The sequence below is a fragment of the Gigantopelta aegis genome, chromosome 4 (assembly GCF_016097555.1).
Source record: "Gigantopelta aegis isolate Gae_Host chromosome 4, Gae_host_genome, whole genome shotgun sequence".
Classification (NCBI taxonomy): Eukaryota; Metazoa; Mollusca; class Gastropoda; order Neomphalida; family Peltospiridae; genus Gigantopelta; species Gigantopelta aegis.
Genome location: NC_054702.1, coordinates 19578717 through 19599580, shown reverse-complemented (window position 1 = coordinate 19599580; position 20864 = coordinate 19578717). Strand labels below are relative to the sequence as shown.

Here is a 20864-nt window from a genome sequence, read left to right as displayed (position 1 = left end):
AAAACATTTTAAATATTGCCGCCTGAGGTCAAAACTGATGTACACGTTGACCAGAATCCAGCAATATATTTTGTTTGCATTATATTAACAGCATTGTTTTCGTTTATTAAAAATATTAGGTTTACAACAGAAAAACAGGATTGAAATACATTTCATAAATTGGTAGGCATTTATTGCTGATCAATGTCACTTGGTAATTAAGTAATCTAGTTTACATAAAGAACAAAAATCCACGCAATTCCATTGAGGGTGTCTAATTCTGTGACCTATAAGACCTCAGGCAAGTACTCTACCACTAAGCTACATTCTGCCCATATCTGCCAACGAATGTAAACAAAACATTAAGATAATTGATTTTTACTCATTAAAAAAACCCCTGAAATAATATGTTCTCCTTGAAGTGACATTTATTATCCTTCTCCAAACTTGATGTCAAAGAAAATAATTGAAATCATGCATATATGCATTACGTAAAGGCTTTTATCAATTTATAACGGTTTTGCAAAGTAAGTCATCATTAACCTGACACATGCTGAAAGCCATCATACGAACTGTCGCTGAAAGCAAAAAAAACCTTTTTTGTTCTTTTTTGTACTCCTAGCTGTCAAGGGCAAGATGCAGCTCAGTGGTAAAGGGCTCGCTTGATGTGCAGTCGGTGTGGGATCGATCCCTGTCAGTGGGCCCATTGGGCTATTTCTCTTTCCAGCCAGTGCACCACAACTGGTATATCAAAGGTCATGGTGGGGTATGTGATATCCTGTCTGTAGGATGGTGCATATAAAAGATCCCTTGCTGCTAATCGAAAAGAGTAGCCCATGAAGCTAATCTCTAACTGTTGCTAATCCATATTTTTATAACAAAATGTTCCCTGACTTGTATAACAAAGGCCATGGTATGTGCTGTCCTGTCTGTGGGAAAGTGCATATAAAAGATCTCTTAATTGCTGCTTTTCTCTAAGACTACACCGGCCTCAGTGGCATCATGGCAGGCCATCAGTCTACAGGCTGGTAGGTACTGGGTTCGGATCCCAGTCGAGGCATGGGATTTTTAATCCAGATACCGACTCCAAACCCTGAGTGGGTGCTCCACAAGGCTCAATGGGTAGGTGTAAGCCACTTGCACCGACCAGTGATCCATAACTGGTTCAACAAAGGCCATGGTTTGTGCTATCCTGCCTGTGGGAAGCGCAAATAAAAGATCTCTTGCTGCTAATCGGAAGAGTAGCCCATGTAGTGGCGACAGTGGGTTTCCTCTCAAAATCTGTGTGGTCCTTAACCATATGTCCGACGCCATATAACCATAAATAAAATGTGTTGAGTGCGTCGTTAAATAAAACATTTCTTTCTCTAAGACTACATGTCAAAAATTACCAAATGTTTGACATCCAAGAATCAATGATTAATAAATCAATGTGCTCTAGTGGTGTTGTTAAACAAAACAAACATTAATTTTCAGACACAGATCTGGGAATTTTTTTATTGGAGGGAGGGGCATAATACTGATACAAAGTAGTTTGATGGCATCTATAAACCAGAATCATCACCTTATATATAACGACAAATTCATTACTTGACTAAAATGATGGGGTTGGGGCATTCAGTACAATGTAAGGTGTATCTACATCATGTATTACATGATTAATTTGATAAATGTTTCTAAACTGGACCACCCTATACTTCACTGGATACTGCTATGAAATAAATCACTTCCATCCATTCCCCAGTAATATTTTTGTCATCTTCCAGATTACAATTCTAAAAGTAAATCCTTATTAATCCCGATACCTAATTTAACCACAGGTACGACATTTTTCACCTTTTGAATTGTATCACGTTTATTACTTTAAATGCTGCTTTGTTTCTACATTTACTAAGGAGTGGTAGGGATTACAAATCATTGTTGACAATATAAATAGTTATTTGTATAAGTATTTCCTGATCTAAAGTACTATGCACCAAATGTCTTTAAATAATACAGAAAGAAATCTTTGTTTAAAGACATAAGTATTACTTTGTCCCTATGAACTGAAAGGAACCAAAAGTTGCACTCTGTTTGACCCCATGTAGAAAGAAAAGGAATGTTTGTTTAATGACACTTAAGCATTCTTTAAACTACTGTTAAAGTGTGTTTTGTTTAACGACACCACTAGAGCACATTGATTTATTAATCATTGGCTATTGGATGTCAAACATTTGGTAATTTTGACTTGTAGTCTAGTGAGGTAACCCGCTACATTTTTTCATTAGTAGCAAGGGATCTTTTATATGCACCATCCCACAGATAGGATAGCACATGCCATGACCTTTAATATACTAATCATGATGCACTGGCTGGAATGAGAAATAGCCCAATAGGCCCACTGATGGGGATCAATCCAGGAATAACCGAGCATCAAGTGGGTACTTTACCGCTGGGCCACTTCCCACCCCCTGGTCCCTGGTGTCTAACATGATAATTTCAACATTTGGTCGAGAGAGAAAAAAGAAAGAAATGTTTTATTTAACGACGCATTCAACACATTTTATTTACGGTTATATGGCGTCAGACATATGGTTAAGGACCACACAGATTTTGAGAGGAAACCTGCTGTTGCCACATATGCTACTCTTTTATGACAGGCAGCAAGGGATCTTTTATTTGCGCTTCCCACAGGCAGGATAGCACAAACCATGGCCTTTGTTGAACCAGTTATGGATCACTGGTCGTGCAAGTGGTTTACACCTACCCATTGAGCCTTGCGGAGCACTCACTCAGGGTTTGGAGTCGGTATCTGGATTAAAAATCCCATGCCTCGACTGGGATCCGAACCCAGTACCTACCAGCCTGTAGACTGATGGCCTACCACGACGCCACCAAGGCCGGTTTGGTCGAGAGAGAGAGCGAGAGAGAAAACCCCATTGCCAACACATATATTATGCATATAAATAAAGCCTCAAGGGATCCGTATATGCATGTTCCCATATCTCATAGATAAGACAGTAAATACCAGTCTTTTGATGTACCAACTGTGTGGCACTGGTTGGAATGGGAAAAACACAGTCCAGTGAGGGTGTTTGATCCTACGACCCATCACACCTCCGGCGAGTGTTCTACTACTGAGCTACATCCTGACCCAACTCTGCATGAAGAAAAAATGCTGAAAGAAAGAAATGGTTTTGTTATAATTGATAATGTGAATTTTGTTACTTACTTTCTTCACAGAGCATTGTCGTCAGCCCATCTTCATCTTTATACCACAAGTCTGAGTCTTCTATCACAGTGGCCCTGTAACAAAACACAGATATTGTATACACATACTTTAACTTTATACCACAAGTCTGAGTCTTCTATCACGGTGGCTCTGTAACAAAAACACAGATATTGTATACACACACTTTAACTTTATACCACAAGTCTGAGTCTTCTATCACGGTGGCTCTGTAACAAAAACACAGATATTGTATACACACACTTTAACTTTATACCACAAGTCTGAGTCTTCTATCACAGTGGCCCTGTAACAAAAACACAGATATTGTATACACACACTTTAACTTTATACCACAAGTCTGAGTCTTCTATCACGGTGGCTCTGTAACAAAAACACAGATATTGTATACACACACTTTAACTTTATACCACAAGTCTGAGTCTTCTATCACGGTGGCTCTGTAACAAAAACACAGATATTGTATACACACACTTTAACTTTATACCACAAGTCTGAGTCTTCTATCACAGTGGCCCTGTAACAAAACACAGATATTGTATACACATACTTTAACTTTATACCACAAGTCTGAGTCTTCTATCACAGTGGCTCTGTAACAAAAACACAGATATTGTATACACACACTTTAACTTTATACCACAAGTCTGAGTCTTCTATCACAGTGGCCCTGTAACAAAAACACAGATATTGTATACACATACTTTAACTTTATACCACAAGTCTGAGTCTTCTATCACAGTGGCTCTGTAACAAAAACACAGATATTGTATACACATACTTCAACTTTGAGTCTCGTATCACAGTGGCCCTGCAACAAAAAACCCACAGATATTGTAAAAAATCACATAATTAGTTATTTTAGGTTTGATGAGCCAGCTACATTTTTTCCCAAATACTAGTACTTGGTTGCAATAAAATTTTATTTTATATGTGATGGATATGTAATTGTTTCTCATAACATCAGTTCTAAAATGGCCTTAACCCTTACAACACTATGGATCAGGGCCCCGTTCCACCAAGTGATGTTAGCGTTAAGATCACCTTAAGTGCCTAACAACGTTATCATCTTAATGCTAAGATTGCTTCATAAAACGGTGTCCAGGTGTTCTCAATAGAGTGAATAGTAGATTGCAGCATTTTAAGGGTGAAAGGGTTAATATATTTTTCTTTCTGCATCTGTGAATATATATTAAAATACATAGATATTATCAAATTCAAGCTCACAGACATGTATTTCTTTCAAATTCCATACCCAACAACATCAACTGGAGATACTGGCAGAAGATGTTCAGCACATCAGAATATATTATACCCTGATATCCACAGACAATGAAAGAATATGGCAATCTCATTTAATTGATCTAAAGCCCAAATCTGATAGTGCTGACAACTTGATGTGTTACCGATGCAAACATTTTGCCGATTTCAGGTCTAATTGCCGCGAGGGCAACCTCTTTATCTAGGCAATAATTTCTCTAAGCTTCGCTATAAACTTTGGAGGCACAGAGAAGGTCAAATAGGAAAGAAATATCTAAGTAGAAATGTGTTGATGAGACATATATGCTCCTGTTAATGTGTAATGTAATACAGGCCATATGGCCAATCTTTTTATAAAAAAAGTCATTTACTGTTATTTGACTCATTTTATCAGTCAGTTGATTGGCTGACATTTTACTTGGTTCATTACAGGTGACTAGTAGCACACTACAGATCCATTAGGTTTTTCCCATTCTAGCCAGTGAACACTGATTGATATATCACAGGCTGTGGTAGGCCTGTACACCATACACAACATGTATGTGAGATTCTGTCTGTGGAAAAGTTCATATATAAAACAAATAGAGAATCATTACTGCTAATTAAAAGTTTGTTTTGTTGAATGACACAACAAGAGCACACGGATTTATTAATCATCAGCTATTAGATAAACATTTGATAATTTGACACATAGTCTTAGAGAAGCTTGTCTTGTTTAACGACAGCACTTGAGCACATTGATTTACCAATCATCAGCTATTGGATGTCAAACATATAGTCTTAGAGAGGAAACCCGTTACATTTTTCCATTAGTAGCAAGGGGTCTTTTATATGCACCATCCCACAGACAGGATAGCACATACCACAGCCTTTGATATACCAGTCATGGTGCATTGGCTGGAATGAGAAATAGCCCAATGGGCCCACTGATGGGGATCGATCCTAAACCGACCGTGCATCAATCGAGTGCTTTACCACTGGGCTATGTCCCACCCCACAGTCTTAAAGAGGAAATCCGCAACATTTTTCCATTAATAGCAAGGGATCTTTTATATGCACTATCCCACAGACAGGATAGCACATATCATGACCGTTGATATACCAGTCGAGGTGCAAGAGAAAACAGCCCAATGGGCCACTAATGGGGATCGACCTCAGGTGAGCACTTTACCACTGGGCTATGTCCTTCCCCTTGCTGCTAACTAATAAAAAGAATAAGCTATGTGATGACAAAAGGTTTCTGCTTTTATTTTCTGGATCTATGTCAATACTGAATAGATATTGTGCTGGGGGTGGGGCTGAGGCTGAGGGTTGGGAGTTGGGGTGGTACTTTCCTTTTGTTTCTACAAATAAGACTTTTTTTTAAATAACCCAGGTCTCACCTTTTGTCATTAAAGTTCAGGTTGTTTTTTTTCAAGATGAAAACATGGAACATGCTGATGATGTCGTTATGTAACAGCTTTGTGTACAAAGATGTGAACTTAAGTATGAGAATGGTTTTCCAGGTAAGTTCTAAATTCTTTGTCAGACTTTTTCAGTGTTTAATTAACAATCCCTCAACATCCCCCCTCCCCCAACTCTCCCCACACATAGCATGGAATACCGATCTACAACAGGAAGTGGAGGCAAACCTACAAGATGCTCTGTATGAAATGGCAGAAAGAACAAACAAACTGTTGGAAGCCATGCATGCATGAATAATTTACAATTATAAATCATAACAGACGATTGCCGTTTTATTTTGTTGTGACAGGGTATGAAAATAAATAAACACAGAACCAATTTCCACTATTACTGCTAGTCTGCATGGAAACTTAAGAATCCAGATATAATTTTCAATGAAAATAGCAGAACCTTTTGTATGAATGGTGTGAAGTAGAAATTCTAAACAAGAATGTCGGACTTCATGTAGCAAAAGCATTGCCATCAATTGGCCTAGCGGCTGTCCCATTTACATATTTTATTACATCATCTGTTTCGTTTATTTGTACAGATGAAAAAACACTTAGATTCTTTATGCCTCTGCTTGCTGTCTGTTGGAGTTGTTCCAGAAGAGCCATCATACTCTAATACACTGTGGCATGACAAGTGGCTCATGTCTATTGCTATAAACTTCTGAATATAGTGAAAACAAAGAGGGGGAAACCATATAAAATATGAAGTTTTAAAACAAAAGTTGCATATTAAATTACATTTTATAAACAAAATAGTTTTTGTGTTCACTAGCTGCTTATATTTATAAAAAAAAATATAAAAAATCCACTACTGATATATTCAGGTACTCAACCGCAAATGATGAAAAAAACACCCCCAAAAACATCTTCTAGAGTTTTCCGGTACCTAACAATTTATGTGGTCATCGTATAATATTCAGCATATTCATTCAAAAATCTTACAAATTATACAAGGTTCTCTTTATAATATTATATTAGTTTCACACCCAATAGCCAATGTATTTTTTGGTGCTGGGGCATCGTTAAACATTCATTCATTCCCTTTATAATAAGACTGACCATAAATTATTTTGTCTTTATTAAAGAATATGAACAATAACATTGCCTGTGTCACATTTGTCACGTGCAAATGTGCTGTTCACCATATCAGGAATGGAATATCTGTTTAATGATACCTGAGCACATCTTAAGCTATGGCTATTTGTGTCTAACTGTTAGTAACATAATGGTTATTTTCACACTAGGGACGGAAGGAGAGGGAGAGGAAGTGAGAGAGAGAGAGGAGGGAAAGAGAGAGCGAGAGAGGGGAGGGAAAGGGAGGGAGAGAGAAAGAGAGGTGAGGGAGGGAGAGGAAGAGAGAGAGACAGAGACAGAGAGACAGAGAGACAGAGACCGAGAGAAAGAGAGAGCCTACTACTACCATATAGAAAAATCAACATGAGATCTTTTATGTACCCGGTATGTACTTTTCCATAAACTGAGTTTTCATTCCAGCCAGTACATCACAACTGGTATATCAAAGGCTGTGGTATGTGCTATACTGTCTGTGGGATGGCGTATATAAAAGATCCCTTGCTACTAATGGAAAAATGTAGCAGGTTTCCTCTCTAAGACTATTTGTCAAAATTACCAAATGTTTGACATCTGATAGCCAATGATTATAATTAAAGTGTATCAAATGCTGGCAAGATAAGACAAAGGCTTTAATTATTTACTTTAATCAGTTACCATGTAGTATGATATCTATAAAGACCAGGGGCCTAATTCACTAAACTCTTGCAAAATTGCGATCTCGCAGTGCAATGCTAAAAGACTTGCAAAGAGGATGTTTTGTTGTCTAGCAGAGCCTAAGAGACCTTTGTGAATTAGGCCCCTGGCTCCGTATTCATAAATGTACTTAAGTTAATGTATGATACCTAAATACATACTTAAAGTACATAGATAAGTATCATACATTGACTTAAGTATGTTTATGAATATGGAGCCTGCACTGTATTGTTGCACTTTGTTTTGGGTGGGACTGACTGCTGCAGTAGAACGGCTCGTGTCAGACTTAACAACCTAATGCTTAGTTAGCTTTCTGGTCTCCCTTAATTGCATAAACACACATCTTCATGCTGCAACATGTCTATTAGCAGCCGGTGACTACACCTTGAAAAACCGGCATCGGTCTATTTTGAGTGAGATTTGCATTGAAGCACTTCAAAACTGCATCCCACCTAAACTGCACTTGCAGATCTGGAGGTTTAGCCCAACATTGAAAAATAAACTGGCTTCTGTAACACAACCAACTGTGCATTAAAATGGTGCCAGCTGTTTTTGTTTCCAGTCATATTTTCAGTTTTGTTATTCATTTCACCTAACCCCCCACCCCCACCCCTGCCGTAACACAGACAAGGTTTTTTTTTTTTTTTTTACAATGATCTATGGTACTACATTTTATAGCTAAAATTAAAAAACAAAGCAAAGCAAAGAACTGCAATCCTCTCCCCCAAACCCCTAAAAATCACCAATAAGGGCTTTGTTCACACTTCTCAACCCCCACCCCTTTTGGTGATGTGTCTGATAGATTAAAATATGATGGGTTGTTGTTGACAGGTATTCCCTTCTTGTAGGTGTATCATTTTATTTTGTGTTTACTGTTACAACGACTCTTGCTCACAGGCAGTGTTTTGATGTCTGTTTATAAAAGTTCATTAATCTATGTCATGGAAATGTAAGTCAATATATTTTGCTTAGAATTCATAACACTGAAATTGTATACTTATCATATCGCTATTCAGATATTTTGTTGTTGTTGCTGCTGCTTATATTTTTTTTTATAAAATGAGTGATTATCTGAATAAAATCTCTTTGTTCATTTATCCATCCATCTGTCTATCCATTTGTCTGTCTCTCTATCTCTGTTTGTTTATCTGTCCATATTTCTCTTCTCTCTCTCTCTCCTCTCTCTCTCTCTCTCTGTACCCATTTCTTTCTCCCTCTCACCCAATCTCTGTCCTCTCTATCTCACTCGATTCTGTCTGTTTCCATCTCTCTCTCTCTCTCTCTCTCTCTCTCTCCCCCCTCTCTCTCTCTGTATCTCTTTCTCCCTTTCACCCAATCTCTCTCACTCTCCCTGTCTCTCTCTCTGTTTGTCTCTCTCTCTGTCTCACCCTATCTCTCTCTAAGTATCTCTCCCCCATCTCTCCCTTTCACCCTCTCTCCCTCTCTCTGTGTGTGTCTCTCTCACCCTATATCTCTCACCCCATCTCTCTGTCTCTCTATCCTCACTCTCTCTCTTTGAAACCTGTTTTAGGAAATTATTAACCATTCCCTCCCAGTTTAACCCATTTCTACTCCCATTTTATTGCCTACTTATCAACGGTCATTCTAACATAAGTAATGTTAATTTTCACTTCACATTTCCACATTCTGTATCAAGTTTCCTGTTCAAAAAGGAGTACACCCTTAACACAGTTGAAAGTGTTTGTCTAAGTTTTCACAAAAAGTAGGTAAAATGACATTAAAATACCATTACAGATTGGGTGACATCATTTAACACACAGTTAATGATCACACTACCATTTAAAACCATCTGTTCTTGACAGGTGCTTATTAGAGTGGATCCAGTTTTAACACTCGGGTGTTACACAGAAGTGTGAACTGGTCTCAGTGGTGAAGTGGTTAAGCCATTCGACTATAGTAAAAGGCTGTTTGGTAATGAGATCATCTCGTCCAACATACACAAATTGCTCGAGTCTCCCCTGGGTTGTCATGCCATGATCAGAAGAGATCAGGCCCTTTCTAAGGGCCCTATGGGCAACCTAGGGAGACACCCTACAACACCAAGACAGTCATAATAAAGAGCCACTTTCGGAATACTAAAAGCAAAACCTATTGGCTCTCTTCACTATTTCAATTAGAACGACCATCAAAATTGTGCCAAATTTCCTTCATGTAAACGCGCACCTCTTCCTCTTTGACATAATCCTACTGGACTTTCAAAATTCCATAGCACCAATTACACTCCGCCTGTCACCAACATTGGACTGCTGGTGCTCCCTTGCACTTGTCAGTGCAGGCGTTCCCTCTCTACAACCCTCCCCCAACCCTTTCCTGTCCTGGACAGAGGGAACTGGCTAAGGCCGGTCCCTGTGGCCAGGATAGGCGTGTGCTACAACAGCTTGCTCTGAATGTGCAATTAAATCTCTTTGTCATTGTCATGAGATCATATCCCAGTACTGGCCTCACCCAGAGCAAGTTTAATGGCTCAATGGGGAAATGATAGGCTACTTTACCAACTACTTTTTCATTGACTATAAACCACTAACTATTAACCTGCTGCTGTCTTAGGAGCTACCTTTCGTTCAACTAAGTCAAATCCACCAATCAGTTCCATTTCCCAGAATAGCAAGCTTGAACCTTAATATATATATTTTTTTTTTATTATTATTGTGGTGTTTTTTTTAAATTAAGCTAAAATAAAATAAAATTTGACTTCTCGTTACACATTAAAAAACCCCAAAACAAAAACGAAACAAACAAACCCTACCCTCCCAAAAAACAAACACACACTAAAGGTCCCCATAAAATGTGTATTCTATCACCAAAAGAAATATAAACTTTAGTAACTTAATGTAGGAGAATTCACCTCTCCCAACATTTCCTCCACACACTTCCGTTATACCTCCTCTTGCTTATCTATTTTTATCTTACAGTCGTAAACTACTACCGGTTACAGCAGTAAAATGCAGAAGACATTTTTGAGAAATATTTAAGATAAAAGCAGTTTTCTAATTGGCCAATTTCAGATGTGTTTTTCAACAGTTGAATTCCCCAGTGCTCATTAATATGTGAAGTTTTTATCAGTGTGATAGGCTATCAAAGAGTGAAATGAATGAATGTGTACTGTAAACTTTTTAACCTGACCAATGGTCCATATGTTTACTGCTGTAGTTCTCCTGGATATAACAGAACAAGAAAGTAAACAGCTTTAACAAGCCTATAGGGTGTATACTATCAAATCAAATCCCATAGACGACAATAGTAACATATGTGGCTAAAATTCCTACTTGCAGCATATCAATCGACATAAACACCACGGATATAAATACCACCCCTCACCTTTAAAGTGAATCAGAAAAAAATTGGGGTCAAGCTGTTCATTTCTGAGATAACGGGTAGCATCTATGACTACCCTAGTTCTGCACAAAATTTGAGTACTTTTTTTTACAGGTACTAGATGAAATAAAATTGCATACATTTTTTGCCCAGATGAAACTATTTTTTTTTACAACCAACACACTCACATTTATCACCAATCACAGGACTTGTGTTCACTTCTCTATCAAAAGTTTGGTGCACCTTGAACTTTGACCCAGCCGGAAGTTATTTGGTTTAGTACTACCTGTAGAAACCATGCAGGTGGGTGGGGATCTGGGTATAATATATTCTTGGGCAAAACAAATGAGTGCAATAAATAGGAAGTGAAAACAACATACATAAAATTCTGTATATATTACATACCTTGTTTTGTTTTTACAAAACTGTTTTTTGATTTAACATCAAATGATGTGAGATAAATACTGTCCTAAGTCTTTGAGCAATATAATGTTAAGAATGAGATTCTGTGGCAATCTGTAAGTTTCAAATAAAATGTGACGTAAATTTGTATATGACATAAGTAAATATTTGTAAATCATATATGACACAAGTAACAGGGAACTCTGGTAAAAATAAAATCCAATCCACAATGCACATACATACTTTTCTCCCATCCTAGCCATGCAAGACAGACCCATTCCATGACGTCAGCCCATGCAGAATAAATATCTCTTGCATGGGAGTATTACAGCGTTAGTAATATATGGCGTCATATCAATGCGAGTTGGTTAGTTTCAGATCAATATTTTGTTATTAAAACCTTCATTATAAAAGCTATCTTGTTAATTTGTAGTGTTAAATTATATTTAACACATGAAGCAGACCCAGAAATATGATAGTGTAATTTATTTATGTTAAAACGGTCAAAAAGTTACTTTTTCAGCCATGTTTGTTTGTTTGTGTAAAATAATGGTTTATTAACGAATGGATGGGAGAAAAAGACTCCATCATATGCGGTAATGTGGGATACAAAAAGTCCACCCGAGGTGGTGGAAATTTCGACCCTGCCGAGTCCCAGGGTCGAAATTTCCACCAACTTGGGTGTACTTTTTCTATCCCACATTACCACATATGATGGAAAAAAAAGAAATGTTTTATTTAACGACGCACTGAACACATTTTATTTACGGTTATTTGGTGTTAGACATATGGTTAAGGACCACACAGATATTGAGAGGACACCCGCTGTCGCCACTTCATGGGCTACTCTTTTCGATTAGCAGCAAGGGATCTTTTATATGCACCATCCCACAGACAGGGTGGTAAATACCATGGCCTTTGATATACCAGTCGTGGTACACTGGCTGGAACGAGAAATAGCCCAATGAGCCCACCGACGGGAATCGATCCACACCGACCGTGCATCGAGCAAGCGCTGTACCACTGGGCTACTTCCGGCCCCTTTGATGGAGTCTATTTTATGTGATAATACAAGATAAATTTATCACACAGTTTGAAAAGGTAAAACACAAGTGCATTGATGGTGGCTGATCCTGCAACCCATCACATCTCATGAGAGTGCTCTACCACTGAGCTTCATCCCACCCTGACTTTGATGACTGAAAGCCAAATACTCAGTAAAATAGGTAGACAGTTGATTGATGCATGGTCTTTTTATTATCTCGTCAATGACAAGCTGCTTTTCTGAACACATGTTCTATCATTCCGGTGTGGATACAGCACAACAAAAATGCTGACACAGCTAATGACATTTGTGGTTGTGTTTTCTCTTTGAAACTACACTGACGTAAAAGTGATTTATCGATAAAGCCATAAAGAAGACAAGGTGGAATAATCTGACTGGATTCTGTGATTAGATTATGCAGATATATTCTGTTAGATGCTAGCTTTATTGTCGGTGATCTCGTAAAAAAAAAAAAAAAAAAAAAGTGTTGTGTTCTGCATTGTAGGACTGATCACCCTTGTTATACTTGGGTTTCTTTCATAACCCAATAAGTGTTGTGTTCTGCGTTGTAGGACTGATCACCCTTGTTATACTTGGGTTTCTTTCATAACCCAATAAGTGTTGTGTTCTGCGTTATAGGACTTTCACCCTTGTTATACTTGGGTTTCTTTCATAACCCAATAAGTGTTGTGTTCTGCGTTGTAGGATTGATCACCCTTGTTATACTTGGGTTTCTTTCATAACCCAATAAGTGTTGTGTTCTGCGTTGTAGGATTGATCACCCTTGTTATACTTGGGTTTCTTTCATAACCCAATAAGTGTTGTGTTCTGTGCTGTAGGATTGATCACCCTTGTTATACTTGGGTTTCTTTCATAACCCAATAAGTGTTGTGTTCTGCGTTGTAGGATTGATCACCCTTGTTATACTTGGGTTTCTTTCATAACCCAATAAGTGTTGTGTTCTGCGTTGTAGGATTGATCACCCTTGTTATACTTGTCTTTCTTTCATAACCCAATAAGTGTTGTGTTCTGCGTTGTAGGATTGATCACCCTTGTTATACTTGTCTTTCTTTCATAACCCAATAAGTGTTGTGTTCTGTGTTGTAGGATTGATCACCCTTGTTATACTTGGGGTTCTTTCATAACCCCACCGGCCTCGGTGGCGTCGTGGCAGGCCATCGGTCTACAGGCTGGTAGGTACTGGTTTCGGATCCCAGTCGAGGCATGGGATTTTTAATCCAGATACCGACTCCAAACCCTGAGTGAGTGCTCCGCAAGGCTCAATGGGTAGGTGTAAACCACTTACACCGACCAGTGATCCATAACTGGTTCAACAAAGGCCATGGTTTGTGCTATCCTGCCTGTGGGAAGCGCAAATAAAAGATCCCTTGCTGCCAATCGGAAGAGTAGCCCATGTAGTGGCGACAGCGGGTTTCCTCTCAAAATCTGTGTGGTCCGTAACCATATGTCTGACGCCATATAACCGTAAATAAAATGTGTTGAGTGCGTCGTTAAATAAAACACTTCTTTCTTTCTTTCATAACCCAATAAGTGTTGTGTTCTGCGTTGTAGGATTGATCACCCTTGTTATACTTGGGTTTCTTTCATAACCCAATAAGTGTTGTGTTCTGCGTTGTAGGACTGATCACCCTTGTTATACTTGGGTTTCTTTCATAACCCAATAAGTGTTGTGTTCTGCGTTGTAGGACTTTTCACCCTTGTTATACTTGGGTTTCTTTCATAACCCAATAAGTGTTGTGTTCTGCGTTGTAGGATTGATCATCCTTGTTATACTTGTCTTTCTTTCATAACCCAATAAGTGTTGTGTTCTGCATTGTAGGATTGATCACCCTTGTTATACTTGTCTTTCTTTCATAACCCAATAAGTGTTGTGTTCTGTGTTGTAGGATTGATCACCCTTGTTATACTTGGGTTACTTTCATAACCCCACCGGCCTCGGTGGCGTCGTGGCAGGCCATCGGTCTACAGGCTGGTAGGTACTGGTTTCGGATCCCAGTCGAGGCATGGGATTTTTAATCCAGATACCGACTCCAAACCCTGAGTGAGTGCTCCGCAAGGCTCAATGGGTAGGTGTAAACCACTTACACCGACCAGTGATCCATAACTGGTTCAACAAAGGCCATGGTTTGTGCTATCCTGCCTGTGGGAAGCGCAAATAAAAGATCCCTTGCTGCCAATCGGAAGAGTAGCCCATGTAGTGGCGACAGCGGGTTTCCTCTCAAAATCTGTGTGGTCCGTAACCATATGTCTGACGCCATATAACCGTAAATAAAATGTGTTGAGTGCGTCGTTAAATAAAACACTTCTTTCTTTCTTTCATAACCCAATAAGTGTTGTGTTCTGCGTTGTAGGATTGATCACCCTTGTTATACTTGGGTTTCTTTCATAACCCAATAAGTGTTGTGTTCTGCGTTGTAGGATTGATCACCCTTGTTATACTTGGGTTTCTTTCATAACCCAATAAGTGTTGTGTTCTGCGTTGTAGGACTGATCACCCTTGTTATACTTGGGTTTCTTTCATAACCCAATAAGTGTTGTGTTCTGCGTTGTAGGACTTTTCACCCTTGTTATACTTGGGTTTCTTTCATAACCCAATAAGTGTTGTGTTCTGCGTTGTAGGATTGATCATCCTTGTTATACTTGGGTTTCTTTCATAACCCAATAAGTGTTGTGTTCTGTGTTGTAGGATTGATCACCCTTGTTATACTTGGGTTTCTTTCATAACCCAATAAGTGTTGTGTTCTGCGTTGTAGGACTGATCACCCTGTTATACTTGGGTTTCTTTCATAACCCAATAAGTGTTGTGTTCTGCGTTGTAGGATTGATCACCCTTGTTATACTTGTCTTTCTTTCATAACCCAATAATTGTTGTGTTCTGCGTTGTAGGATTGATCACCCTTGTTATACTTGGGTTTCTTTCATAACCCAATAAGTATTGTGTTCTGCATTGTAGGATTGATCACCCTTGTTATACTTGTCTTTCTTTCATAACCCAATAAGTGTTGTGTTCTGCGTTGTAGGATTGATCACCCTTGTTATACTTGGGTTTCTTTCATAACCCAATAAGTGTTGTGTTCTGCGTTGTAGGACTGATCACCCTTGTTATACTTGGGTTTCTTTCATAACCCAATAAGTGTTGTGTTCTGCGTTGTAGGACTGATCACCCTTTTTATACTTGGGTTTCTTTCATAACCCAATAAGTGTTGTGTTCTGCGTTGTAGGATTGATCACCCTTGTTATACTTGTCTTTCTTTCATAACCCAACCAGTGCTTATGACAGATAGCAAGCTTATTTTTCTCTTGTCCACTTCATTTGTCTTTCTTTCTCTGTTCGTTTCTTTCTCTAGCTCACACTGTGTTTTTCTTTCTCTCTCTCTGTTTCTCTCCCTCTCTCTCCTCTCTCTTTCTCTCTCTCTCTCTCTCTCTCTCTCTCTCTCTCTCATCTTCTCTTTGTCAATGTAATCATTTGTTAGACACCAACTTCTCTTTCTCCTCCTCCCCTTCCATCTTCTCTCTGTATCTGTCTCTCCATCTCCCTCCCTCCCTCTCTCTGTCTCTCCACCCTCCTCTCTCCCTCCCTCTCCACCTTCCCCTCTCTGCCTCTCTCTCCCTCCCTCCCCTCTCTCATTTTCTCTCTCTCTCTCTCTTTCTCTCTCTCTCTCTCTCTCTCTCTCTCAATCTATCCCTCTCAATCTCACCCTCTCTATCCCTCTCTTTCTTTTGATCATTTGTTGAAGTAACCATATGTTACACACCAAGCTACTTAGTCATTGTGTAAAATATGAGAAGAAGTCATTAAACAAATATTCCTTTCCTTTCCTATTGTATGTAAACAGGTGATGGTCAGATACATACATCTGTAAGTAGGTCAATATCTGCCTACGTAGATCGGTATCTGTGTAAATCACGGTTTTTGTCATTCTGACTGGGTGGATTACACCTGAACAGTAGCCCGATTGTCTTAACACCTGTGTTAGATGCATTAAGGACCAACTGAAACAGTGTGCTTGTAAACCGAATAAGATGTGTCAGAAACAAAATACTACAGGTTGGTATATCGATTTATGGGTTTCCGGTATCACAATAAGTATCACGATAAGTATCATAATATAAGGTTTGCAGCACAGTCACCAAATTTCACCAAAAAATAAAAGTCTGAAGAAAGAAAGAAATGTTTTATTTAACGACACACTCAACACATTTTATTTACAATTATATGGCATCAGTCAGACATATGATTAAGGACCACACAGATATTGAGAATGGAAACCCGCTGTCACCACTTCATCGGCTACTCTTTTTCTATTAGCAGCAAGGGATCTTTTATATGCACCATTCCACAGACAGGGTAGTACATACCACAACCTTTGATATACCAGTCGTGGTGCACTGGCTGGAATGAGAAATAGCCCAATGCATCATGCAAGTTGAAGTTTATTATTTAAAACATGAAATATACTGATGGAAAGAAATACGAGATTACCCCAAAATTAACAGGAAATAGTGTGACTACAATCAGAACCCTTACCCACAGTGTCAAACAGTTAACCATGACACCACCGAGGCCGGTCACCAACATTAAGAGGAAAGAGAGTGACTACAATCAGAACCCTCGCCCACAGTGTCAAACATTTAACCATGACACCACTGAGGCCGGTCACCAACATTAAGAGGAAAGAGAGTGACTACAATCAGAACCCTCGCCCACAGTGTCAAACAGTTAACCATGACACCACTGAGGCCGGTCACCAACATTAAGAGGAAATAGTGTGACTACAATCAGAACCCTCACCCACAGTGTCAAACAGTTAACCATGACACCACCGAGGCCGGTCACCAACATTAAGAGGAAAGAGAGTGACTACAATCAGAACCCTCACCCACAGTGTCAAACAGTTAACCATGACACCACTGAGGCCGGTCACCAACATTAAGAGGAAATAGTGTGACTACAATCAGAACCCTCACCCACAGTGTCAAACAGTTAACCATGACACCACCGAGGCCGGTCACCAACATTAACAGGAAATAGTGTGACTACAATCAGAACCCTCGCCCACAGTGTCAAACAGTTAACCATGACACCACCGAGGCCGGTCACCAACATTAAGAGGAAAGAGAGTGACTACAATCAGAACCCTCGCCCACAGTGTCAAACAGTTAACCATGACACCACCGAGGCCAGTCACCAACATTAAGAGGAAAGAGAGTGACTACAATCAGAACCCTCACCCACAGTGTCAAACAGTTAACCATGACACCACTGAGGCCGGTCACCAACATTAAGAGGAAATAGTGTGACTACAATCAGAACCCTCACCCACAGTGTCAAACAGTTAACCATGACACCACCGAGGCCGGTCACCAACATTAACAGGAAATAGTGTGACTACAATCAGAACCCTCGCCCACAATGTCAAACAGTTAACCATGACACCACTGAGGCCGGTCACCAACATTAAGAGGAAATAGTGTGACTACAATCAGAACCCTCACCCACAGTGTCAAACAGTTAACCATGACACCACCAAGGCCGGTCACCAACATTAAGAGGAAATAGTGTGACTACAATCAGAACCCTCACCCACAGTGTCAAACAGTTAACCATGACACCACCGAGGCCGGTCACCAACATTAAGAGGAAAGAGAGTGACTACAATCAGAACCCTCACCCACAGTGTCAAACAGTTAACCATGACACCACTGAGGCCGGTCACCAACATTAAGAGGACCCTCACCCACAGTGTCAAACAGTTAACCATGACACCACCGAGGCCGGTCACCAACATTAACAGGAAATAGTGTGACTACAATCAGAACCCTCACCCACAGTGTCAAACAGTTAACCATGACACCACTGAGGCCGGTCACCAACATTAACAGGAAATAGTGTGACTACAATCAGAACCCTCACCGACAGTGTCAAACAGTTAACCATGACACCACTGAGGCCGGTCACCAACATGAAGAGGAAAGAGAGTGACTACAATCAGAACCCTCGCCCACAGTGTCAAACAGTTAACCATGACACCACCGAGGCCGGTCACCAACATTAACAGGAAATAGTGTGACTACAATCAGAACCCTCACCCACAGTGTCAAACAGTTAACCATGACACCACCGAGGCCGGTCACCAACATTAAGAGGAAAGAGAGTGACTACAATCAGAACCCTCACCCACAGTGTCAAACAGTTAACCATGACACCACTGAGGCCGGTCACCAACATTAAGAGGAAAGAGAGTGACTACAATCAGAACCCTCACCCACAGTGTCAAACAGTTAACCATGACACCACTGAGGCCGGTCACCAACATTAAGAGGAAAGAGAGTGACTACAATCAGAACCCTCACCCATAGTGTCAAACAGTTAACCATGACACCACTGAGGCCGGTCACCAACATTAAGAGGAAATAGTGTGACTACAGTCAGAACCCTCACCCATAGTGTCAAACAGTTAACCATGACACCACTGAGGCCGGTCACCAACATTAAGAGGAAATAGTGTGACTACAATCAGAACCCTCACCCACAGCGTCAAACAGTTAACCATGACACCACTGAGGCCAGTCACCAACATTAAGAGGAAAGAGAGTGACTACAGTCAGAACCCTCGCCCATAATGTCAAACAGTTTACCACATTACTGACATTCAGTTCCATATGACATCTCTAATAATAATACCGTATTTGACCGGAAATAAGCCCAGGGGGCCAAGACAACTCATTGTGAGCTTGGCATGGGGTGGGCTTATTCCCAGACAAGGGGCCAGTTTTGTTGAAAAATTTTTTAATAATAATAATTAAAATAAATAACAATATTTAAATGAACTAGGAAAAAAACAAAAAACGTTCAGTAGCACATCTATTAATTAGTGTTCCATTTGTTATTAATAAATAATAATTGTTTATTAATTAAATTTTTTTTTTTTTTTACTAGTATCTAATTATCAGAAACACACCTTCTATGTTACAATTACTTACCAGTGCTGTTTATTTACATCCAAAATTTAATGCTGAGAAGACTTAAAACAACAGCAATTAACAACAAACTCAATAGCCTATACACACGTTTCTGACATGGGCAGCTAGCTTACACTGCAAAGAATTGTCAATCTAAGGTCATTGTTCTTAGCCAATCAGAATACGGTATTTGCTTAATTAGCATTAACTGCGGACCCAGTGTGGTGGTAAAAATAGACACTGGTTTTTAGTTCATACTTGCCTTGGATACTTCAGAGAAATACTGCAGGCATGAAATTGAAAACAATGTTACACACTGTTATTGTTAGACTGCTAAATCTCACTGGTGGTAAAATATTGTGTTACATTTGTGTTTAATTATCTGCAGGAGGTATGACCTTTTAAATGAACTTTGAGCAAACTTGCAATTTCATGTTATTTATAAGGTGACGAAGTTGGGGGTGGGCTTATTTACGAATGAGGGCCTAATTTCTTAAATGCTATCAAAACGGAGGTGGGCTTATTCAAAGACATGGGCTTATTTCCGGTCAAATACGGTAGTTACTGAAATGTGGTCTACAATACCAACAAAAAATTGGATAAAAAAATAAAAAAATGTACACTTTTTAAATGGGAGGCAGGTGTAGCAAAAAACAATGTAGTATGGCTTGTATGCTTGTTGATAATTTTAAATGGCCCCATAGATTGGTGTTTTAATGTTTTTACCTGAACTCCACGCAGCCGGAACCTGTTTCTGGCGCTATCCACGTCATCTTGATGTTGTTCTTCTTGATGAGGTAGTGATGGGACATGAGGTCGTGGTCACAGGTTTTATCATCAGCCAGATTCCGGGCCCGCCCATGAAACTTTTTGGTCTGCAGAAATAAAAATATTACATTACGATTGGTTGAAATTCAAAATTCAAATGTTGAATTAAAAGTTTGTACCTATGCAGCAGTCTACAGAAACAAAATTATTAAATCAAGATTGATTGAAATTTAAAAGTTGAACTCAAATGTTGAATTAAATGTTTGTACCTAAGCAGCAGTCTACAGAAATAAAATTATTAAATTTAAAATTGATTGAAATCTGAAACAGTTTGACCTAATGTTTAAATAAATGTTTGTACCTGAGCATCAGTCCACAGAAACAAAATATTACATTATGATTGGCTGAAATCTAAAACAATTGGATTCAAATGTTGAACTAAAGGTTTGTACTTAAGCAGCTATGTAAAAGGAGAAAGTGAAATGTCTAATGACACTCCAGCACACACTGTTTAAACAGAAGATATTAGGCATTCAACATAATGTGGAGGTGAGACATAGCTATGTAAAAGGAGAAAGTGAAATGTTTAATGACACTCCAGCACACACTGTTTAAACAGAAGATATTAGGCATTCAACAT

The 20864-nt window shown here is 39.2% G+C and overlaps 1 protein-coding gene across 1 annotated transcript in view; it reads right to left on the bottom strand.

Moving 5' to 3' along the window:
* LOC121369651 (spondin-1-like) overlaps window positions 1-20864 on the bottom strand; it is a 144832-nt gene that overhangs the window by 31839 nt on the left and 92129 nt on the right. Inside the window, exons 3-4 of the mRNA XM_041494694.1 lie at window positions 20183-20331; window positions 3191-3264 (exon numbers count right to left, since the gene is read on the bottom strand). Coding sequence (XP_041350628.1) covers window positions 3191-3264; window positions 20183-20331 — 223 coding nt within the window. The remainder of the gene's footprint in view (window positions 1-3190; window positions 3265-20182; window positions 20332-20864) is intronic.